Source organism: Fringilla coelebs (assembly GCF_963513975.1).
Source record: "Fringilla coelebs genome assembly, chromosome: 33".
Taxonomy (NCBI): Eukaryota; Metazoa; Chordata; class Aves; order Passeriformes; family Fringillidae; genus Fringilla; species Fringilla coelebs.
In genome coordinates, this window is record NC_140059.1 from 846,207 (window position 1) to 869,272 (window position 23,066).

The following is a 23,066-nucleotide window of genomic DNA, read 5'->3' on the forward strand; positions in this document are numbered from 1 at the left end:
GGGGGGAACATCACCAAGGTGGGGCACCCCAAAACCCACACCTGGGCACCCCAAAACACCCTGAGCCCCCCAAAACACCCTGAGCCCCCAAAACCCCTCTGAGCTCCCCAAACTCCTCTGAGCCCCCAAAGCCCCACCTGAGCCCCCAAACCCTGCCTGAGCCCCCAAAACCCCCACCTGAGCCCCCCCAAACACCCTGAGCCCCCAAAACCCCTCTGAGCCCCCAAACCCTGCCTGAGTCCCCCAAACTCCTCTGAGCCCCCCAAAACCCCACCTGGGCCCCCAAAACCCCTCTGAGCCCCCCCAAACACCCTGAGCCCCGCCATGGCCCCCCCCTCCAGGGGGACATCACCAAGGTGGGGCACCCCAAAACCCCCACCTGGGCACCTCAAAACCCTGCCTGAGCCCCCCAAAACAGCCTGAGCCCCCCCAAAACCCACCTGAGCCCCCCAAAACCCATCTGAGCCCCCCCCAAACCCCCACGTGAGCCCCCCCAAACCCCTCTGAGCCCTCAAACCCCGCCTGAGCCCTCAAACCCCGCCTGAGCCCCCCAACCCCATTAACCCCTTCCTGCCCCACTCCCCCCGTGCCCCCCAGACCCCATTCCTGACCCCCAGACCCCATTAACCCCTTCCTGCCCCCATTCCCCCTGTGCCCCCCAGACCCCATTCCTGACCCCATTAACCCCTTCCTGCCCCACTCCCCCTGTGCCCCCCAGACCCCATTAACCCCTTCCTGCCCCCATTCCCCCTGTGCCCCCCAGACCCCATTCCTGACCCCATTCTTCCTGCCCCACTCCCCCGTGCCCCCCAGCCCCCATTAACCCCTTCCTGCCCCTGTGACCCCCAGACCCCATTCCTGACCCCCAGACCCCATTAACCCCTTCCTGCCCCACTCCCCCCGTGCCCCCCAGACCCCATTCCTGACCCCATTAACCCCTTCCTGCCCCCATTCCTGACCCCATTAACCCCTTCCTGCCCCTGTGCCCCCCAGACCCCATTCCTGACCCCATTAACCCCTTCCTGCCCCCACTCCCCCCGTGCCCCCCAGACCCCATTAACCCCTTCCTGCCCCTGTGCCCCCCAGACCCCATTCCTGACCCCATTAACCCCTTCCTGCCCCACTCCCCCCGTGCCCCCCAGGCCTCCACGGCCCAGGAGATCCGGCGTCACTTCGAGGGGCACCCGGCTGACCTGGTGGTCTGTGATGGAGCCCCTGACGGTGAGTTTGGGGGGGCTGTGCCCGGGGGGGGCACCTGAACCCCCAAAACTCCCCCCAAAACCCCCCCCAAAACCCCCTGACCCCCAAATTGCCCCCACAGTAACGGGGCTGCACGACCTCGACGAGTACATCCAGGCCCAGCTGCTGCTGGCGGTAAGTGTGGGGGTTCAGCCCCCCAAATCCCCCCCAAAACCTCCTGGAGACCCCCCAGACCCCCCCAAATCCCCTTTTTGGGGTCCCCCCTCCTCCAGGCGCTGAACATCACCACCCACGTCCTGAAGAAAGGCGGCACCTTCGTGGCCAAGGCGAGTCCCTGGAGGGATTTGGGGGTGTCTGGGGGGATTTGGGGGTGTCTGGGGGGATTTGGGGGTGTTTGGGGGGATTTGGGGGTCCCTGGAGGGATTTTGGGGTGTCTGGGGATGTTCTGAGGGGTCTCTGATGGGATTTGGGGGTGTCTGGGGACGTTCTGAGGGGTCTCTGATGGGATTTTGGGGTGTCTGGGGGGATTTTGGGGTGTCTGGGGATGTTCTGAGGGGTCTCTGGTGGGATTTTGGGGTGTCTGGGGTCAATCTGAGGCTTCCCTCATGGGATTTTGGGGTGTCTGGGGACATTCTGAGGGGTCCTTGACGGGATTTTGGGGCATCTGGGGACATTTTGAGGGGTCTCTGATGGGATTTGGGGGTGTCTGGGGGGGTTGGAAGATGCCTGGGGACATTCTGAGGGGTTACTGGAGGGATTTTGGGGTGTCTGGGGACATTCTGAGGGGTCTCTGATGGGATTTGGGGGTGTCTGGGGGGATTTGGGGGTGTCTGGGCACATTCTGAGAGTTCTCTGATGGGATTTTGTGGTCCCTGATGGGATTTTGGGGTGTCTGGGGACATTTTGAGGGTTCCCTGATGGGATTTTGGGGTGTCTGGGGGGATTTTGAGGGGTCCTTGATGGGATTTTGGGGTGTCTGGGGACATTCTAAGGGTTCCCTGAAGGGATTTGGGGGTGTCTGGGGGGATTTGGGGGTCCCTGATGGGATTTTGGGGCGTCTGGTGATGTTCTGAGGGGTCTCTGATGGGATTTGGGGGTGTCTGGGGACATTTTGAGGGTTCCCTGATTGGATTTTGGGGTCCCTGATTGGATTTTGGGGTGTCTGGGGACATTCTGAGGGTTCCCTGATGGGATTTTGGGGTGTCTGGGGACATTCTGAGCGTTCCTTGAGGGGCTCCCCCCAAAATCAGGGGTAGGTCTGGAGCACCCCCCTCCCCAAAAAGGGGGTGCTGCCCCCAAAAAGGGGGTGCTGCCCCCCACAAAGGGGTCGCTGACCCCAAAAAGGGGGTGCTGCCCCCCCAAAGGGGATGCTGCCCCCACAAAGGGGGTGCTGACCCCACAAAGGGGTCGCTGACCCCACAAAGGGGGTGCTGACCCCACAAAGGGGTGCTGCCCCCACAAAGGGGTCGCTGCTCCCAAAAAGGGGTCACTGACCCCACAAAGGGGGTGCTCCTCCCAAAAAGGGGGTGCTGACCCCAAAAAGGGGGTGCTGCCCCCCAAGAAGGGGGTGCTGCCCCCACAAAGGGGTCGCTGCCCCCACAAAGGGGTCGCTGACCCCACAAAGGGGGTGCTGCCCCCCCAAAGGGGTCGCTGACCCCAAAAAGGGGGTGCTGCCCCCACAAAGGGGTCGCTGCCCCCCAAAAAGGGGGTGCTGCACCCACAAAGGGGTCGCTGCTCCCAAAAAGGGGCTGCTGACCCCAAAAAGGGGGTGCTGCTCCCACAAAGGGGTGCTGCCCCCACAAAGGGGTCGCTGACCCCAAAAAGGGGGTGCTGACCCCACAACGGGGTCGCTGACCCCACAAAGGGGTCGCTGCCCCCCCAAAGGGGTCGCTGCCCCCAAAAAGGGGGTGCTGCTCCCACAAAGGGGGTGCTGACCCCAAAAAGGGGTTGCTGACCCCAAAAAGGGGTTGCTGAGACCAAAAAGGGGGTGCTGACCCCACACAAAGGGGGTGCTGCCCCCACAAAGGGGTCGCTGACCCCAAAAAGGGGGTGCTGCCCCCACAAAGGGGTCGCTGACCCCAAAAAGGGGGTGCTGCCCCCCCAAAAGGGGTGCTGCCCCCCCAAAGGCCTCGCTGACCCCCCCTGCCCCCCCAGATTTTCCGGGGCAAGGACGTGACCCTGCTCTACTCCCAGCTGCGTCTCTTCTTCCCCGACGTCACCTGCGCCAAGCCCCGCAGCAGCCGCAACTCCAGCATCGGTGGGACCCCCCCCCCAAACCCCTGGGGACCCCCCCGGGCCGCGGGGAGACCCCCCCTGAGTTTGGGGGACCCCCCCACCCCCTCTTTTGGCAGAGGCCTTTGTGGTGTGCCGGGGGTACAGCCCCCCCGAGGGCTTCGTGCCCAGCATGGAGAACCCGCTGCTGGAGCCCCAGGAGGGTGAGGGGCTCCGGGGGGATTTGGGGGGGCTGGGGGGCACTGGGAGGGGTCTAGGGACAATTTGAGGGGTCCCTGATGGGATTTGGGGGTGTCTGAGGGGTCCCTGATGGGATTTGGGGGTGTCTGGGGTACAGCCCCCCCGAGGGCTTCGTGCCCAGCATGGAGAACCCGCTGCTGGAGCCCCAGGAGGGTGAGGGGCTCCGGGGGGATTTGGGGGGGCTGGGGGGCACTGGTGGGATTTTGGGGTATCTTGGGGTCATAGGGAGGTGTCTGGGGACATTCTGAGGGTTCCCTGATGGGATTTTGGGGTGTCTGGGGGGATTTTGGGGTGTCTGGGGGGCATTGGGAGGTGTCTGGGGACATTCTGAGGGGTTACTGGAGGGATTTGGGGGTGTCTGGGGGGATTTGGGGGGATCCCTGATGGGATTTGGGGGGTGTCTGGGGGGATTTGGGGCTCTCTGATGGGATTTTGGGGTGTCTGGGGGACATTGGAAGGTGTCTGGGGACATTCTGAGGGGTCCCTGGGGGGATATTGAGGGTCCCTGATGGGATTTGGGGATGTCCGAGGGGTCCCTGAAGGGATTTTGGGGTGTCTGGGGGGCATTGGGAGGTGTCTGGGGATGTTCTGAGGGGTCTCTGGTGGGATTTGGGGGTGTCTGAGGGGTCCCTGGTGGGATTTTAGGGTGTCTGAGGGGTCCCTGATGGGATTTGGGAGTGTCTGGGGGCACTGGGAGGGGTCTGGGGATGTTCTGAGGGGTCTCTAGTGGGATATGGGGGTGTCTGAGGGGTCCCTGGTGGAATTTTGGGGTGTCTGAGGGGATCTGGGGGTGTCTGGGGGGCATTGGGAGGTGTCTGGGGACATTCTGAGGGGTCCCAGGGGGGACATTGAGGGTCCCTGATGGGATTTGGGGGTGTCTGGGGGGATTTTGGGGTGTCTGGGGATGTTCTGAGGGGTCCCTGATGGGCTTTTGGGGTGTCTGGGGGGATCTGGGGGTGTCTGGGGGGCATTGGGAGGTGTCTGGGGACATTCTGAGGGGTTACTGGAGGGATTTGGGGGTGTCTGGGTGGTCCCTGATGGGATTTTGGGGTGTCTGGGGGGGGTTGGGAGGTGTCTGGGGACAATTGGAGGGGTCTCTGGTGGGATTTAGGGGTGTCTGAGGGGTCCCTGATGGGATTTTGGGGTGTCTGGGGGGGTTGGGAGGTGTCTGGGGACGTTCTGAGGGGTCCCAGGGGGGATATTGAGGGTCCCTGATGGGATTTTGGGGTGTCTGAGGGGATCTGGGGGTGCCTGGGGGGCATTGGGAGGTGTCGGGGACATTCTGAGGGGTTACTGGAGGGATTTGGGGGTGTCTGGGGGGATATTGGGGGTTCCTGATGGGATTTTGGGGTGTCTGGGGGTGGTTGGAGATGCCTGGGGATGTTCTGAGGGGTCCTAGGAGGGATTTGGGGGTGTCTGGGGACATTCTGAGGGACCCCTGGGAGAATTGTGGGGGTCCCCAATGGGATTTTGGGGTGCCAGTGGGATTTGGGGTTGGATTTGGGGTGCCCATGGGATTTGGGTGTGATTTGGGGTGGATTTGGGGTGCCCAATGGGGTTTGGGGTGGATTTGGGGTGCCAGTGGGATTTGGGGTGCCCATGGGATTTGGGGTGGATTTGGGGTGCCCGTGGGATTTGGGGTGCCAGTGGGATTTGGGGTACCCAGTGGGATTTGGGGTACCCATTGGCATTTGCATTGGATTTGGACTGCCCATTGGGATTTGGGGTGCCCATGGGATTTGGTTGGATTTGGGGTGCCCATTGGGATTTGGGGTGGATTTGGGGTGCCCATGGGATTTGGGGTGGATTTGGGGTGCCCATTGGGATTTGGGGTGGATTTGGGGTGCCCATGGGATTTGGGGTGGATTTGGGGTGCCCATTGGGATTTGGGGTTGGATTTGGGGTGCCCATGGGATTTGGGGTGGATTTGGGGTGCCCATGGGATTTGGTTGGATTTGGGGTTAGGGTTAGGGTTAGGGATTTGGGGTGCCCATTGGGATTTGGGGTGCCCAGGGGATTTGGGGTGGATTTGGGGTACCCATTGGGATTTGGGGCGCCCAGTGTGATTTGGAGTGCCCATGGGATTTGGGTTGGATTTGGGGTGCCCCATGGGATTTGGGTTGGATTTGGGGTGCCCCATGGGATTTGGGTTGGATTTGGGGTGCCCCATGGGATTTGGGGTGGATTTGGGGTGCCCATTGGGATTTGGGGTGCCCATTGGGATTTGGGGTGGATTTGGGGTGCCCATTGGGATTTGGGTTGGATTTGGGGTGCCCATTGGGATTTGGGTTGGATTTGGGTTGGATTTGGGGTGCCCCATGGGATTTGGGGTTGGATTTGGGGTGCCCATGGGATTTGGAGTGCCCATTGGGATTTGGGGTTGGATTTGGGGTGCCCAGTGTGATTTGGGGTGCCCAGTGTGATTTGGGGTGGATTTGGGGTGCCCAGTGTGATTTGGGGTGCCCATTGGGATTTGGGGTGGATTTGGGGTGCCCATGGGATTTGGGTTGGATTTGGGGTGGATTTGGGGTACCCAATGGGATTTGGGGTGGATTTGGGGTGCCCCATGGGATTTGGGGTGCCAGTGGGATTTGGGGTGCCCATGGGATTTGGGGTGGATTTGGGGTGGATTTGGGGGTGGATTTGGGGTGCCCCATGGGATTTGGGGTGCCCATGGGATTTGGGGTGCCCATGGGATTTGGGGTGGATTTGGGGTGCCAGTGTGATTTGGGGTGCCAGTGGGATTTGGGGTGGATTTGGGGTGCCAGTGGGATTTGGGGTGCCCGTGTGATTTGGGGTGGATTTGGGGTGGATTTGGGGTGCCAGTGTGATTTGGGGTGCCAGTGGGATTTGGGGTGCCCGTGGGATTTGGGGTGCCCAGTGGGATTTGGGGTGCCCGTGTGATTTGGGGTGCCCATGGGATTTGGGGTGGATTTGGGGTGGATTTGGGGTGCCAGTGTGATTTGGGGTGCCCATGCTATTTGGGGTGGATTTGGCATGCCAGTGGGATTTGGGGTGCCCAGTGGGATTTGGGGTACCAAATGGGATTTCGGGTTGGATTTGGGGTGGATTTGGGGTGCCCATTGGGATCTGGGGCGCCCAGTGGTATTTGGGGTCCCCATTGGGATTTGGGGTTGGATTTGGGGTTGGATTTGGGGTGCCCATTGATATTTGGGGTTGGATTTGGGGTGCCCGTGGGATTTGGGGTGCCCGTGGGATTTGGGGTGGATTTGGGGTGCTCAGTGGGATTTGGGGTGCCCATGGGATTTGGGTTTGGATTTGGGGTGCCCATGGGATTTGGGGTGGATTTGGGGTGGATTTGGGGTGCCCATTGGGACTTGGGGTGCCCGTGTGATTTGGGGTGCCAGTGTGATTTGGGGTGCCCCCAGGGCTGGCCCTGTCGCGCCTCTCGGGCCCCTCCCGGCTCATCGTGCCCTTCGTGGCCTGCGGGGACCTGAGCGCCTTCGACCCCGACCGCACCTACCCGCTGCAGGTACTGGGGGGACTGGGAGGGACTGGGAGGGACTGGGAGCACTGGGAATGGGACTGGGAATGGGACTGGGAGCACTGGGAATGGGACTGGGGGGACCTGAGCGCCTTCGACCCCGACCGCACCTACCCCCTGCAGGTACTGGGGGGACTGGGAGGGACTGGGAGGGACTGGGAGGGACTGGGGGGACTGGGAGCACTGGGAATGGGACTGGGGGGACCTGAGCGCCTTCGACCCCGACCGCACCTACCCCCTGCAGGTACTGGGGGGACTGGGAGGGACTGGGAGGGACTGGGAGGGACTGGGGGGACTGGGAGCACTGGGAATGGGACTGGGGGGACCTGAGCGCCTTCGACCCCGACCGCACCTACCCCCTGCAGGTACTGGGGGGACTGGGAGGGACTGGGAGGGACTGGGAGGGACTGGGGGGACTGGGAGCACTGGGAATGGGACTGGGGGGACCTGAGCGCCTTCGACCCCGACCGCACCTACCCCCTGCAGGTACTGGGGGGACTGGGAGGGACTGGGAGGGACTGGGAGCACTGGGAATGGGACTGGGAATGGGACTGGGAGCACTGGGAATGGGACTGGGGGGACCTGAGCGCCTTCGACCCCAACCGCACCTACCCGCTGCAGGTACTGGGAGGGACTGGGAGAGGGACTGGGAATGGGACTGGGGGGACTGGGAGCACTGGGAATGGGACTGAAGGGACCTGAGCGCCTTCGACCCCGACCGCACCTACCCGCTGCAGGTACTGGGGGGACTGGGAGGGACTGGGAGCACTGGGAATGGGACTGGGAGCACTGGGAGAGGGACTGGGAGCACTGGGAATGGGACTGGGGGGACTGGGAGTACTGGGAGGGACTGGGAATGGGACTGGGAGGGACTGGGGGGACTGGGAGAGATGGGAATGGGACTGGGGGGACTGGGAGCACTGGGAATGGGACTGGGAGGGACTGGGGGGACTGGGAGAGACTGGGACAGACTAGGAATGGGACTGGAATGGGACTGGGAGCACTGGGAGAGGGACTGGGAATGGGACTGGGACTGGGAATGGGACTGGGAGGGAGTGGGGACTGGGAGGGACTGAGAATGGGCCCGGGGGGACTGGGAATGGGACTGGGAATGGGACTGGGGGCACTGGGAGGGACTGGGAATGGGACTGGTGGGACTGGGAATGGGAGTCTGGGAACTGGGGGAGACTGGGAGAGGCACTGGGGGGACTGGGAATGGGAGTGGGAGCACTGTGGGGGACTGGGGGGAACTGGGAAGGACTGGGGGGAACCGGGAGGGACTGGGGAGTTCTTGCCTGGTGCTTGTGGGCGTGAGGCAGCACTGGGATATACTGGGAGGCCCTGGGCCATACTGGTCCGTACTGGGGGGGCCATACTGGTCCATACTGGGGGCCCATACTGGTCCGTACTGGTCCCCATCCCACCCTCCCCTCCCCCCCAGCTGGACCCCTCCCGCCCGTACCGCTACGTGCCGCCCCCCGCCCCCCCCATCGCCCCCCCCTACGCCCGGGCCTGCCGCCTGCGCCGGGGGGGGGACCCCGACCCCGAGAGCCCCCCGGGCCGGCACGGAGACCCCCGGGGGGGGACGGGTGTGCAAGGAGCCTCGTGTGAGATGAGTGTGCAAGGAGACCCCTGGGAGGAAGAGGAAGGAGCCTCGTGTGAGACCGGCGGGCAAGGAGACCCCCGGGAGGAACAGCAAGGAGCCCCCCGGGGGGAGATGAGTGTGCAAGGAGCCCCGTGTGAGATGAGTGTGCAAGGAGCCTCGTGGGAGGGGATGGGCGTGCAAGGAGCCCCCAGGGGGGAGATGAGTGTGCAAGGGTCCTCGTGCGAGGGGATGAGTGTGCAAGGAGCCCCATGGGAGGAAGAGGAAGGAGCCTCGTGGGAGGGGAAGGGCGTGCAAGGAGCCCCCCAGGAGGGGATGAGTGTGCAAGGAGCCCTCCAGGAGGAAGAGAAAGGAGCCTCGTGCGAGATGAGTGTGCAAGGAGCCTCGTGCGAGGGGATGGGTGTGCAAGGAGCCCCCTGGGAGGGGATGGGTGTGCAAGGAGCCCCCTGGGAGGGGATGGGTGTGCAAGGAGCCTTGTGTGAGGGGATGAGTGTGCAAGGAGCCCCGTGTGAGGGGATGGGTGTGCAAGGAGCCCCCCAGGAGGGGATGGGTGTGCAAGGAGCCCCATGGGAGGGGATGAGTGTGCAAGGAGCCCCGTGCGAGGGGGAAGGAGCCCCGTGCGAGGAGCTGCATCGGCTCCGTCTTTTGGACTGAAACCTGGGTGTGCAAGGGTCCCCTGGGTGTGCAAGGCCCTGGTGGGTGTGCAAGGCCCCCCCCTGGGTGTGCCAGCCCCCCCAGGACCCTCCCCTTGCACACGCGTGTGCCCCCTCCCCCAGTAAACGCCCCTTGTTCAGCTCCCGGGGCTGCGGCGCCTTTATTGACATGGGGGGGGATTGGGGGGACCCTGAAATTGGGGGGACCCTGAAATAGGGGGGACCCTCGGGGGGGATTGGGGGCACCCTGAACTTTGGGGGGACCCTCATGGGGTTTGGGGGCACCCTGAAATTGGGGGGACCCTCGGGGGGGATTGGGGGGACCCCGAGCTTTGGGGGTACCCTCGGGGGGGGGATTGGGGGCACCCTGAAATTGGGGGGGGATCCTCGGGGGGGTCTGGGGGGACCCTGAAATTTTACAGGGGAACCCTCGGGGGTCTGGGGGCACCCCAAACTTTGGGGAAACCTCAGGGGGTTTGGGGGCACCCCGAGATTTGGGGGGACCCTCAAGGGAGATTGGGGGGACCCTGAACTTTGGGGGGACTCTCGGGGGGGTTTGGGGGGACCCTGAAATTGGGGGGGACCCTCGTGGGGGGGATTTGGGGGGGACCCTGAAATTGGGGGGACCCTCGGGGGGGTTTGGGGGCACCCTGAAATTGGGGGGGATCCTCGGGGGAGATTGGGGGGACCCTGAAATTTGGGGGGACCCTCAAGGGAGATTGGGGGGACCGTGAAATTTGGGGGGACCCTCGGGGGGTTTGGGGGTCCCCAGGTTTTGGGGGGACCCTCGGGGGGGTTTGGGGGCACCCTGAAATTTGGGGGGGACCCCTCGGGGGGGTTTGGGGGGATCCTGAAATTGGGGGGGACCCTCGGGGGTCTGGGGGCACCCCAAACTTTGGGGGGACCCTCGGGGGGTTTGGGGGAACCCTGAAATTGGGGGGGACCCTCGGGGGGGGGATTGGGGGCACCCTGAACTTTGGGGGGGACCCTCGGGGGGGTTTGGGGGCACCCTGAAATTTTATGGGGGGATCCTCGAGGGAGATTGGGGGGACCCTGAACTTTGGGGGGACCCTCGGGGGGGGTTTGGAGGCACCCCGAGCTTTGGGGGGACCCTCGGGGGGGTTTGGGGGGACCCTGAAATTGGGGGGGACCCTCGGGGGTCTGGGGGCACCCCGAGCTTTGGGGAAACCTCGGGGGAGTTCTGGGGGCACCCCGAGCTTTGGGCAGGTTTGGGGGTCCCAGGTTTTGGGGGGACCCTCGGGGGAATTTGGGGGTCCCAGGTTTTGGGGGGACCCTCGGGGGTCTGGGGGCACCCCGAGCTTTGGGGGTTTGGGCAGGTTTGGGGGTCCCCAGGATTTGGGGGGACCCTCGGGGGGGATTTGGAGGGCACCCCGAGCTTTGGGGGTCCGGGGGAATTTGGGGGGACCCTGAACTTTGGGGGGATCCTCGGGACTTTGGGGAGATCCCAAGTTTTGGGGGGACCCCAGGTTTTGGGGGGACCCCGAGCTTTGGGGGCCCCTCGGGGTCTGTGAGTTCCTGGGAGGGGCTTGGGGGGGTCCAAGGGGATTTGGGGCACCCCTGGGTTTTGGGGGGTCCTGGGGGGGTTTGGGGTGGAATTTGGGGCACCCCTGGGTTTTGGGGATGCTGTGGGGGTCCCGCTGAGGTTTTGGGGTGCTCTGGGGGACTTGGGGGACCCGCTGAGGTTTTGGGGGTGCTCTGGGGGACCCGGTGAGGTTTTGGGGTGCTCTGGGGGATTTGGGGTCCCGCTGATGTTTGGGGGACTCACCCGGGCTGGGGGCAGGGAGCGTTCCCAGGGGTTTGGGGGTTCCTGGAGGGGCTGCTGGGGGTTTTGGGGTGTCCCTGTTCGGGGGTACCCCGGTTTTGGGGTGTCACCAGATCCCCAGAGCTCTGGAGGTTCCTGGGTGGGCTCGTGGGTGTTTGGGGGTGTCCCCGGTTTTGGGGTGTCCCTGGTTTTGGGGTATCCCCGGTTTCGGGGGGTCCCTGGAGCCTTGGGGGATCCCGGAGGGGACAGGGACAATTTTGGGGTTCCTCGGTTTTGGGGTGCCCCGGAGCTTTGGAGATTCCTGGGTGGGCTGGTGGAAGTTTGGGGTGTCCCAGTTTGGGGGTGCCCCTGTTTGAGGGTGCTCCGGTTTTGGGGGAGCTTTGGGAGTTCCTGGGTGAGCTGGTGGGAGTTTTGAGGGTATCCCCACTTTTGGGGTGCCCCAATTTCGGGGTATCCCCAATTTCGGGGCCCCCCAATTTTGGGCTATCCCCACTTTGGGGCTGCCCCAATTTCGGGGTGCCCGGTTTGGGGGTGCTCCGGTTTTGGGGGAGCTTTGGGGGTTCCTGGGTGAGCTGGTGGGGGTTTTGAGGGTATCCCCACTTTTGGAGTGCCCCAATTTCGGGGTGCCCCAATTTCGGGGCGCCCAAATTTCGGGGCGCCCAAATTTCGGGGTGCCCTGTTTTGGGGTGCCCCAGTTTTGGGGTGTCCCCGGTTTGGGGGTGCCTGGAGCTTTGGGAGATTCTGGAGGGGCTGGTGGGGGTTTTGTGATATTCCCGCTTTGGGGCCCCCCAATTTCAGGGTATCTCCACTTTGAGGACCCCCCAATTTCAGGCCATCCCCACTTTGGGGACCCCCCAATTTCGGGGTTCCGTTTTTGGGGTGCCCCCTCAGTCCTTCTGGCGCGAGGCCTCGGCGTTGGCGCGCAGCACGGCGCCAGGGCTATCCCCACATTCGGGACCCCCCAATTTCACGCCATCCCCACTTTGAGGACCCCCCAATTTGGGGGTGCCCGTTTTTGGGGTGCCCCCTCAGTCCTTCTGGCGCGAGGCCTCGGCGTTGGCGCGCAGCACGGCGCCGGGGCTATTCCCACATTCGGGACCCCCCAATTTCAGGATACCCCCCAATTTCAGGTTACCCCCCGTTTGGGGACCCCCCAATTCGGGGTTCCCGTTTTTGGGGTGCCCCCTCAGTCCTTCTGGCGCGAGGCCTCGGCGTTGGCGCGCAGCACGGCGCCGGGGCTGGGGTACGGCCGCTGCTGGAACAGGGGCCCGGCCGCCGTCGTGTCCGCGCCCGTCTTGGCCTCGTTGCGCTTGGGCAGCCCCGTGGACCACGTCCCCCTGCGGGGTCAGGGGGGTCAGGGGGTCCCCCCAAACCCGGGGGGTACCCCAAAACCCGGGGGTACCCCAAAACCCCCTCGGATCCCCCCCGCGTACCGCGGCGCGTCCGAGTAGGCGCTGGGGTCCATCGGGTCCAGCTCCTCGTCCTTGCGGCCGCCTGCGGGCACGGCGGGGTCAGCGCGGCACCCCGGGAATTGGGGGGACCCCAAAATACTGGGGGGTACTCCTGGAGCACCCCTAAATCCGGGGGATCCTCCTGGAGCAGCCCCGCTCACACAGGACCTTGGGGAACCCCCAAATCCTGGGGGAATCCTCCCTGGAACCCCCCCCCGCTCCCCCAGAACCTCGGGGAACCCCAAATCATGGGGGATCCCCCCTGGAGCACCCCGCTCCTCCAGAATGCTCAGAGCCCCCCAGGACCTCGGGGAACCCCCAAAATCCTGGGGATCCCCCCTGGAGCCCCCCCTGAAATCCTGGGGGATCCCCCCTGGAGCCACCCCGCTCACCCAGAGCCTTGGGGAACCCCCAAATCCTGGGGGATCCTCCCTGGAGCCCCCCAAAATCCTGGGGGAGGCTCCTACTCCCCCAGAATGTTTAGAGCCCCCCAGAACCTCAGGGAACCCCCAAATCCTAGGGATCCCCCCTGGAGCCCCCCCGCTCACCCAGAACCTCGGGGAACCCCCAAATCTTGGGGGATCCCCCTGGAGCTCCCCCCAAATCCTGGGGAATCCCTCTAGAACCGCCCTGCTCCCCCAGAACCTCGGGGAACCCCCAAATACTGGGGGAACCCCAAAATCCTGGGGGATCCTCCCTGGAGCCCCCCCACTCCCCCTGAATGCTCAGAGCCCCCCAGAACCTCGGGGAACCCCAAAATCCTGGGGGATCCTCCCTGGAGCCCCCCCTGAAATCCTGGGGGATCCCCCCTGGAGCCACCCCGCTCACCCAGAACCTTGGGGAACCCCCAAATCCTGGGGGATCCCCCCTGGAGCCCCCCAAAATCCTGGGGGAGGCTCCTACTCCCCCAGAATGTTTAGAGCCACCCAGAACCTCGGGGAACCCCAAATCCTAGGGATCCCCCCTGGAGCCCCCCCACTACCCCAGAACCTCGGGGAATCCCAAATCATGGGGGATCCCCCCTGGAGCACCCCAAAATCCTGGGGAATTCCCCCTGGAACGCTCAGAGCCCCCCAAAATCCCTCTGGACCCCCCAGGGACCCCCCCAAAATTCGGGGATCCCCCTGCAGAACCCCCCAAAACCCCTCTGGAAACCCCAGTGATCCCCCAGGAACCCCCCAAAATTGGGGGACCCCCTGCAGAACCCCCCAGGGACTCCCCCAAAATTGGGGGACTCCCTGCAGAACCCCCCAAAACCCCTCTGAAATCCCCAGGGACCCCCCCAAAATTCAGGAATCCCCTTTCAGAACCCCCCAAAACCTCTCTGCAAACACCAAGGACCCCCCCAAAATTCGGGAATCCCCTGCAGAATCCTCCATAACCCCTCTGGAAACCCCAGGGACCACCCCCAAAATTGGGGGACCCCCTGCAGAGCACCCCCAAAACCGCTCTGGGACCTCCCAGAGCCCCCCAAATTTGGGGATCCGGTTCAGAACCCCCCAAAACCCCTCTGCAAACCCCAAGGACCCCCCCCAGAATTCGGGGATCCCCTGCAGAACCCCCCAAACCCCCTCTGCACCCCCCAGGGACCCCCCCAAATTGGGGATCCCCCCCGTTTTGGGGGTACCTTTCTTGCCCTTGGGGTAGGGGGCCAGCTCCTCGCGCCGGTGCCCGCGGCGCTCCCGCGGCGCCTCCTCCTTCTCGGGGGGCTCCTCGGCCTCTGCGGGGCCAGGGGGGCTCAGGGCACCCCCAAACCCCCGGGGGGATCCCCCAAACCCCCCGGGCACCCCCAAACCCGCCGGGCACCCCCAAACCCCCCGGGCACCCCCACATTCCCCACCCGAGGTTTGGGGACCCCGATTACCCCCCACGGGTTTTGGGGATCCCCACAGGTTTTGGGGTCCCCCCCCGATTTTTGGGATCACCCCCCACCTGTGGCGCTCCCACCAGTTTTGGGGCCCCCCCATCTGCAGTGCCCCCCCATTTTCGGGGACCCCCCCCAGTTTTGGGCCCCCCCATTTTCGGTGTTCCCCCCACTTTTGGTGTCCCCCCCCCAGTTTTGGTGTTCCCCCCAGTTTTTGGCCCCCCCATTTTCGGGGTCCCCCCCATTTTCGGGGTCCTCCCCATTTTCGGGGTGCCCCCCTATTTTTGGGATTCCCCCCCGATTTTCAGTGTCCCCCCTGCCCATTTTCGGGGTCCCCCCCCAGTTTTGGTGTCCCCCCCCTGCCCATTTTCGGGGTCCCCCCTATTTCTGTGTCCCCCATGCCCATTTTTGTTACCCCCCCTTCCATTTTTGGGGTGTCCCCACCCCCATTTTCGTTGCCTTCCCCATTTTCAGGGTCCCCCCCCATTTTTGGTGTCCCCCCCTGCCCATTTTCGGGGTCCCCCCTATTTCTGTGTCCCCCATGCCCATTTTCGTTGCCCCCCTCCATTTTTGGGGTGTCCCCCCCCCCCCATTTTCGTTGCCTTCCCCATTTTCAGGGTCCCCCCCCATTTTTGGTGTCCCCCCCTGCCCATTTTCGGGGTCCCCTCCATTTTTGGGGTGTCCCCCCCTTCCTTTTCGGGGTACCCCCCCATTTTCTGGCTCCCCCCCCCCCCCATTTTCAGTGTCCCCCCCCCCCTTTCGGGCTGTCTCCCCCCATTTTCAGTGTCCCCCCCCCCCCATTTTAGGTGTCCCCCCCCATTTTTGGTGCCCCCCTGCCCATTTTCGGGGTGCCCCCCCCACCTGCGGCGCAGCGCCCCCTGCGGGCGGGTTTGGTGATGACGGAGTTGGGGTCGCTGGGGGACAGCCACGAGACCAGGTCGGTGTCCACGTTCCAGTAATAGGGCAGCCCGCTATGGGGACAACGTATGGATTCTATAGGGGACAGCCACGAGACCAGGTCCGTGTCCACGTTCCAGTAATAGGGCAGCCCGCTATGGGGACAACGTATGGATTCTATAGGGTATGGATTCTATAGGGGACAGCCACGAGACCAGGTCGGTGTCCACGTTCCAGTAATAGGGCAGCCCGCTATGGGGACAACGTATGGATTCTATAGGGGATGGATTCTATAGGGGACAGCCACGAGACCAGGTCGGTGTCCACGTTCCAGTAATAGGGCAGCCCGCTATGGGGACAACGTATGGATTCTATAGGGGATGGATTCTATAGGGGACAGCCACCACACCAGGTCCGTGTCCACGTTCCAGTAATAGGGCAGCCCGCTATGGGGACAACGTATGGATTCTATAGGGGACAGCCACGAGACCAGGTCGGTGTCCACGTTCCAGTAATAGGGCAGCCCGCTATGGGGACAACGTATGGATTCTATAGGGTATGGATTCTATAGGGGACAGCCACGAGACCAGGTCGGTGTCCACGTTCCAGTAATAGGGCAGCCCGCTATGGGGACAACGTATGGATTCTATAGGGGATGGATTCTATAGGGGACAGCCACCACACCAGGTCCGTGTCCACGTTCCAGTAATAGGGCAGCCCGCTATGGGGACAACGTATGGATTCTATAGGGGATGGATTCTATAGGGGACAGCCACGAGACCAGGTCGGTGTCCACGTTCCAGTAATAGGGCAGCCCGCTATGGGGACAACGTATGGATTCTATAGGGGATGGATTCTATAGGGGACAGCCACGAGACCAGGTCCGTGTCCACGTTCCAGTAATAGGGCAGCCCGCTATGGGGACAACGTATGGATTCTATAGGGGACAGCCACGAGACCAGGTCCGTGTCCACGTTCCAGTAATAGGGCAGCCCGCTATGGGGACAACGTATGGATTCTATAGGGTATGGATTCTATAGGGGACAGCCACCACACCAGGTCGGTGTCCACGTTCCAGTAATAGGGCAGCCCGCTATGGGGACAACGTATGGATTCTATAGGGGATGGATTCTATAGGGGACAGCCACGAGACCAGGTCGGTGTCCACGTTCCAGTAATAGGGCAGCCCGCTATGGGGACAACGTATGGATTCTATAGGGGATGGATTCTATAGGGGACAGCCACCACACCAGGTCCGTGTCCACGTTCCAGTAATAGGGCAGCCCGCTATGGGGACAACGTATGGATTCTATAGGGGACAGCCACGAGACCAGGTCCGTGTCCACGTTCCAGTAATAGGGCAGCCCGCTATGGGGACAACGTATGGATTCTATAGGGTATGGATTCTATAGGGGACAGCCACCACACCAGGTCCGTGTCCACGTTCCAGTAATAGGGCAGCCCGCTATGGGGACAACGTATGGATTCTATAGGGTATGGATTCTATAGGGGACAGCCACCACACCAGGTCCGTGTCCACGTTCCAGTAATAGGGCAGCCCGCTATGGGGACAACGTATGGATTCTATAGGGGACAGGGTATGGAGCCTATAGGGCTGGGGTGGGTCTATGGAGCCTATAGGGCATGGGGGGGTATGGAGTCTATAGGGCATGGGGGGGGTATGGAGCCTATAGGGGACAGGGTATGGATTCTATAGGGGTGGGGGGGTGGAGCCTATAGGGGAAAAGCAGATGGATTCTATAGGTCTGGGTGGTATGGAGTCTATAGGGGACAGGGTATGGATTCTATAGGGCTGGGGCGTATGGAACCTATAGGGCCAGGGGGTATGGATCCTATAGGGCTAGGGGGTATGGATTCTATAGAGCCAGGGGGTATGGATCCTATAGGGCTATGGGGGATGGAGCCTGTAGAGCATGAAGGGTATGGAGTGTATAGGGTATGGTGGGGTATGGATCCTATAGGGCATGAGGGGCCTATGGATCTTATAGGGCTAGGGGGGACAGGGAATGAGGTAAAGATCCTATAGGTCCAGGGGCTATGGATCCTATAGGGCATGGGGGGGTATGGATCCTATAGGGCTGGGGGGTAATGACTCTATAGGGCATGGGGGGAATCTATGGATCCTATAGGGCTGAGGGAAACAGGGAACGGGGTATAGATCCTATAGGGCTGAAGGGCGGTCTTTGGATCCTATAGGGCATGGGGGGAGGTCTATGGAGCCTATAGGGCTGGGGGGGACACAGGGAACGGGGTATAGATCCTATAGGGCTGGGGGGGGACCTATGGATCCTATAGGGCAGGTGGGGGAGGGTCTCACCAGGAGGGGGAGGGTCTCCCTGGCGGGGCGGGGTCTCTCACCAGGTGGGGTCGATGACTTTGTACCAGGGCGGCATCAGCCCCTCGAGCCGCGAGGCCTCGTAATCCACGTGGGCGTCGTCGTAATCCTCAGCGATGATCTCCTCCTCGGGCTCTGGGCGGGGCTTCAGTGCGGCCCCGCCCACCGACACACCCACTGCCCCGCCCACAAACCCAAACCACACCCACTGCCCCAATCCTCAGCTATGATCTCCTCCTCGGGCTCTGGGCGGGGCTTCAGTGCGGCCCCGCCCACTGCCACACCCACTGCCCCGCCCACAAACCCAAACCACACCCACTGCCCCAATCCTCAGCGATGATCTCCTCCTCGGGCTCTGGGCGGGGCTTCAGTGGGGCCCCGCCCACCGACACACCCACTGCCCCGCCCACAAACCCAAACCACACCCACTGCCCCAATCCTCAGCTATGATCTCCTCCTCGGGCTCTGGGCGGGGCTTCAGTGCGGCCCCGCCCACTGCCACACCCACTGCCCCGCCCACAAACCCAAACCACACCCACTGCCCCAATCCTCAGCGATGATCTCCTCCTCGGGCTCTGGGCGGGGCTTCAGTATGGCCCCGCCCACTGACACACCCACTGCCCCACCCACAAGCCCAAACCACACCCACTGCCCCAATCCTCAGCGATGATCTCCTCCTCGGGCTCTGGGCGGGGCTTCAGCATGGCCCCGCCCACTGCCACACCCTGCCACACCCAGTGCCACTGACCCCACCCACATCCCAGAGCCACACCCAGTGCCACTGACCCCGCCCCCGCTAAACCCCGCCCACTGCCCATAGCCCCGCCCCCAGCTAAGAACACCACCCACAACTCAGATCATTGCACCAAGCTCCGCCCACTCTCCCTAGCCCCGCCCCCACCCAGCCCCCATGAATTTGCGCTCTAGGGGTGGGTAGATGCAGGCCACGCCCACCCCCACCCTGGCCACACCCCCAGCCCCACCCACCCAAGCCCCGCCCCCTCTCACCGGGCTCCACGTGCTTGAGCAGCCCCCGCTTGGCCAGGCGGGACTGGAGAGCCACGGGCAGCGGCATGGCGGGGACACACCGGGGACAGCGGGGACAGCACTGGGGACACACTGGGAATGAACCGGGACAGCACCGGGGTCAGACTGGAGAGCCACGGGCAGCGGCATGGCGGGGATGGCACCGGGGACACCGGGGACACAGCGGGGACACACTGGGAATGAACTGGGAACAGAACCGGGGTCAGACTGGAGAGCCACGGGCAGCGGCATGGCGGGGATGGCACCGGGGACAGCGGGGACACAGCGGGGACACAGCAGGGACAGCACTGGGGACAGCACCGGGACACACTGGGGACAGCACTGGGAATGAACTGGGGTCAGACTGGAGAGCCACGGGCAGCGGCATGGCGGGGACACAGCGGGGACACAGCGGGGACACAGCGGGGACACAGTGGGGACAGCACCGGGACAGCACTGGGAATGAACTGGGGTCAGACTGGAGAGCCACGGGCAGCGGCATGGCGGGGACACAGCGGGGACACAGCGGGGACACAGCGGGGACACAGTGGGGACAGCACCGGGACACACTGGGAATGAACCGGGAACAGCACCGGGGTCAGACTGGAGAGCCACGGGCAGTGGCATGGCGGGGACACAGCGGGGACACAGCAGGGACACAGCGGGGACAGCACTGGGACACCACTGGGACAGCACCGGGGACAGCACCGGGACACCGGGGACACAGCGGGGACAGCACTGGGAATGAACCGGGACAGCACCGGGGTCAGACTGGAGAGCCACGGGCAGCGGCATGGCGGGGACACAGCGGGGACAGTGGGGACAGCACCGGGACACACCGGGGACAGCACCAGGACACCGGGGACACACCGGGACAGCACCGGGGACAGCACCGGGGACACACTGGGAACACACTGGGACAGCACCGGGGACACACCGGGGACACCGGGTGGGGCACAGGGCAGGGCTCAGCACCGGGGACAGCACCAGGGACACCGAGGGGACAGGGACACAGCGGGGACACAGCGGGAATGCAGTGGCCGGGGACAGGGACACACCGGGGACACCGGGAATGCACCGGGACAGGGCTCAGCACCGGGAGAACAACGACTGTGGGCACGGGAACGCATCGGGACAGCGAGGGGACACCCAGGGGACAGCGAGGGGACAGTGAGGGGACAGTGAGGGGACAGGGGACACACCGGGGACACAGCGGGGACACCGAGGGGACACCGGGACCCGACCGGGACCCCCAGAGCCCCCCCGGAACCGCGGGAACCCCCCCGGGGAGCCCCGGAACCCCCTGCGCTCCCAGTTCAGTCCCAGTTACCCCAGTTCGCTCCCAGTTCGCTCCCAGTTCGCTCCCAGTTTGGTCCCAGTTCTCCCAGTTCAGTCCCAGCTCTCCCAGTTCGGTCCCGGTTCAGTCCCAGTTCTCCCAGCCCGGTCCCAGTTCGCTCCCAGTTACCCCAGTTCGGTCCCAGTTACCCCAGTTCGCTCCCAGTTACCCCAGTTCGCTCCCAGTTACCCCAGTTCGCTCCCAGTTACCCCAGTTCGCTCCCAGTTCTCCCAGCCCGGTCCCAGTTCGCTCCCAGTTCACTCCCAGTTACCCCAGTCCGGTCCCAGTTCTCCCAGCCCGGTCCCAGTTCGCTCCCAGTTCACTCCCAGTTACCCCAGTCCGGTCCCAGTTCTCCCAGCCCGGTCCCAGTTCGCTCCCAGTTCGCTCCCAGTTACCCCAGTCCGGTCCCAGTTATCCCAGTTTGGTCCCAGTTCTCCCAGTTTGGTCCCAGTTCTCCCAGTTCAGTCCCAGTTCAGTCCCAGTTCGGTCCCAGTTCGGTCCCAGTTCAGTCCCAGTTCGGTCCCAGTTCGGTCCCAGTTACCCCAGTTCAGTCCCAGTTACCCCAGTTCGCTCCCAGTTCGGTCCCAGTTACCCCAGTTCAGTCCCAGTTACCCCAGTTTGGTCCCAGTTCGGTCCCAGTTCAGTCCCAGTTCGCTCCCAGTTACCCCAGTTCACTCCCAGTTTGGTCCCAGTTCTCCCAGTTCGCTCCCAGTTACCCCAGTCCAGTCCCAGTTCGGTCCCAGTTCGGTTCCAGTTCCCCCAGTTCGCTCCCAGTTACCCCAGTTCAGTCCCAGTTCAGTCCCAGTTACCCCAGTTCAGTCCCAGTTCGGTCCCAGTTCGCTCCCAGTTACCCCAGTTCGGTCCCAGTTACCCCAGTTCAGTCCCAGTTCGCTCCCAGTTCGGTCCCAGTTACCCCAGTTCGGTCCCAGTTACCCCAGTTCGCTCCCAGTTACCCCAGTTCAGTCCCAGTTCGCTCCCAGTTCGGTCCCAGTTACCCCAGTTTGGTCCCAGTTCGGTCCCAGTTCTCCCAGTTCGCTCCCAGTCTGGTCCCAGTTCTCCCAGTTCGATCCCAGTTCCGTCCCAGTTCGGTCCCAGTTCTCCCAGTTCGCTCCCAGTCCGGTCCCAGTTACCCCAGTTCAGTCCCAGTTCGCTCCCAGTTCTCCCAGTTCGCTCCCAGTTACCCCAATTCAGTCCCAGTTCGCTCCCAGTTCGCTCCCAGTTACCCCAGTTCGCTCCCAGTTACCCCAGTTCGCTCCCAGTTCGCTCCCAGTTACCCCAGTTCGCTCCCAGTTACCCCAGTTCGCTCCCAGTTCTCTCAGTTCGCTCCCAGTTCGCTCCCAGTTACCCCAGTTCAGTCCCAGTTCGGTCCCAGTTACCCCAGTTCGCTCCCAGTTCTCCCAGTTCGCTCCCAGTTCGCTCCCAGTTCTCCCAGTTCGTTCCCGGTTCCCACCGGAAGCCGCCGCCGGCCTCGCGCCGCTCACGTGACCGCACCGCCCCCTTGGCCCCGCCCCCGTTGCCCCGGTAACCGCCTGGTCCTTTCCGCCGGCCACGTGACGCCCGCCCCGACCAATCGGCTGCCGGGACGGCGCGGGCGCTCGGCCAATCAGCGCGCGGGAACGCGGCGCGGGAACCGCACGGGCGCCGCCATGTTGGGGGGGGCGGCGGCCCCGCGCTGTTTTTGGGGGGGGGTCCCGGCTCAAAATGGCGGCCCCGGGGGCTCCGGGCCCCTCCCGGGTCTCCCCGAGCCCGCCCCGCCCTCCCACCGGCACCGGGGCTCCAAGGACAGCGGAAACGGCGGCGGCTCCGCCCCTTTATTAAAGCCGCGCTCCAGGGGTCAACGGTCACCGGGCAGGGGTCCCTGAGGGGTCACAGTGCAAAGGTCACGGCCCGGAGGGAGGGCAGAGGTCAAAGGTCGGGTCACGGAGGGGTCAGAGGTCACACAGGGGTCACACAGAGGTCACGGGGGTCAGGCCAGGCGGCAGCCGCGGGGGCGGGGCCGGGGGCGGGGCCGGGGTTGGTGGGAGGGGCCCGGGGAGGCTCCAGGGGGGCGGAGCTGCGGGGGGAGGGGGATGGGCTGGCCCAGGAACAGCCCCTCCCACGAGGAGGAGGAGGAGGAGGAGGATGAAGGCCAACGGGGGCGGCCCCGGCCCCGCCCCCGCCGCAGGGACGGGGGGGAGGGGCAGGGCTCGGGGGGGGGGAGGGGAGGAGGAGGGGGAGGGGCGGGGCGTGGCCCCCAGCTCGGGCAGGGAGTGGCGGTGCGGGGTGGGGTGGGTGGGGCCGGAGGGGGCGGGGCCGGGCCGGGGCGTGGCCCCCAGCTCGGGCAGGGAGTGGCGGTGGGGGGTGGAGCCGGTGGGGGCGGGACCGGAGGGGGAGGGGCGGGGCGTGGCCCCCAGCTCGGGCAGGGAGTGGCGGTGCGGGGTGGGGGCGGGGCCGGAGGGGGCGGGGCCGGAGGGGGAGGGGCGGGGCGTGGCCCCCAGCTCGGGCAGGGAGTGGCGGTGGGGGGTGGAGCCTGTGGGGGCGGGGCCGGAGGGGGAGGGGCGGGGCGTGGCCCCCAGCTCGGGCAGGGAGTGGCGGTGGGGGGTGGAGCCTGTGGGGGCGGGGCCGGAGGGGGAGGGGCGGGGCGTGGCCCCCAGCTCGGGCAGGGAGTGGCGGTGCGGCGCCCCCCGGCGGAAGCGGGGCTGCCAGCCTGCGGGGGAGGGACACGGTCAGCCCAGTTAACTCCCAGTTCATCCCAGTTAACCCCAATGAACTCCCCCAGTCCCTCCCAGTAGCTCCTAGTCCGCCCCAGTCCCTCTCCCAGTCCCTCCCAGTCCCCCCCAGTCCCATTCCCAGTCTGTCCCAGTCCCCCCAGTCCCATTCCCAGTCCCCCCAGTCCCATTCCCAGTCCCATTCCCAGTCCCCCCAGTCCCATCCCAGTCCC

The 23,066-nt window shown here is 64.4% G+C and overlaps 2 protein-coding genes across 6 annotated transcripts in view; one reads left to right on the top strand and one right to left on the bottom strand.

Annotated features, from left to right (window-relative positions):
- Window positions 1–9,576, top strand: part of FTSJ1 (FtsJ RNA 2'-O-methyltransferase 1) — a 19,123-nt gene extending 9,547 nt beyond the window's left edge. The window contains exons 10-17 of the mRNA XM_084224020.1: window positions 259–356; window positions 1,143–1,221; window positions 1,322–1,374; window positions 1,473–1,526; window positions 3,355–3,457; window positions 3,552–3,635; window positions 7,062–7,165; window positions 8,619–9,576. Coding sequence (XP_084080146.1) covers window positions 259–356; window positions 1,143–1,221; window positions 1,322–1,374; window positions 1,473–1,526; window positions 3,355–3,457; window positions 3,552–3,635; window positions 7,062–7,165; window positions 8,619–9,434 — 1,391 coding nt within the window. The 3' untranslated portion in view covers window positions 9,435–9,576. The remainder of the gene's footprint in view (window positions 1–258; window positions 357–1,142; window positions 1,222–1,321; window positions 1,375–1,472; window positions 1,527–3,354; window positions 3,458–3,551; window positions 3,636–7,061; window positions 7,166–8,618) is intronic.
- A 2,099-nt stretch (window positions 9,577–11,675) lies between these two features.
- On the bottom strand, window positions 11,676–21,640 carry PQBP1 (polyglutamine binding protein 1). 5 transcript variants are annotated; one of them, XR_014616872.1, is made up of 8 exons: window positions 21,523–21,640; window positions 18,793–18,903; window positions 17,808–17,919; window positions 15,393–15,502; window positions 14,295–14,387; window positions 12,650–12,710; window positions 12,352–12,553; window positions 11,676–12,019 (listed from the first exon to the last, which is right to left on the bottom strand). XR_014616872.1 is itself a non-coding variant. In XM_084224145.1 (7 exons), the coding sequence occupies exons 2-7, from the start codon at window positions 18,857–18,859 to the stop codon at window positions 12,403–12,405; spliced, it is 594 nt and encodes a 197-aa protein (XP_084080271.1). In that variant the 5' UTR covers window positions 18,860–18,903; window positions 21,597–21,640; the 3' UTR covers window positions 12,268–12,402. The 5 variants fall into 5 exon arrangements, 3 of the variants coding, with proteins under 3 accessions (XP_084080271.1, XP_084080270.1, XP_084080272.1); XR_014616871.1 differs by lacking the exon at window positions 17,808–17,919 and having other exon boundaries at window positions 11,676–11,992; window positions 12,026–12,553; XM_084224145.1 differs by lacking the exon at window positions 11,676–12,019 and having other exon boundaries at window positions 12,268–12,553; window positions 21,597–21,640.
- Window positions 21,641–23,066: the final 1,426 nt, after the last annotated feature.

Excerpts from the sequence above, each read along its gene's own strand:
- PQBP1 (XM_084224145.1), bottom strand. The coding sequence starts at position 18,859 with ATGCCGCTGCCCGTGGCTCTCCAGTCCCGCCTGGCCAAGCGGGGGCTG. Across the intron at positions 15,503-17,807 it reads AAAGTCATCGACCCCACCTG|CGGGCTGCCCTATTACTGGA; the intron begins GTGAGAGACCCC and ends TTGTCCCCATAG. Across the intron at positions 12,711-14,294 it reads CTACCCCAAGGGCAAGAAAG|GCGGCCGCAAGGACGAGGAG; the intron begins GTACCCCCAAAA and ends CCGTGCCCGCAG.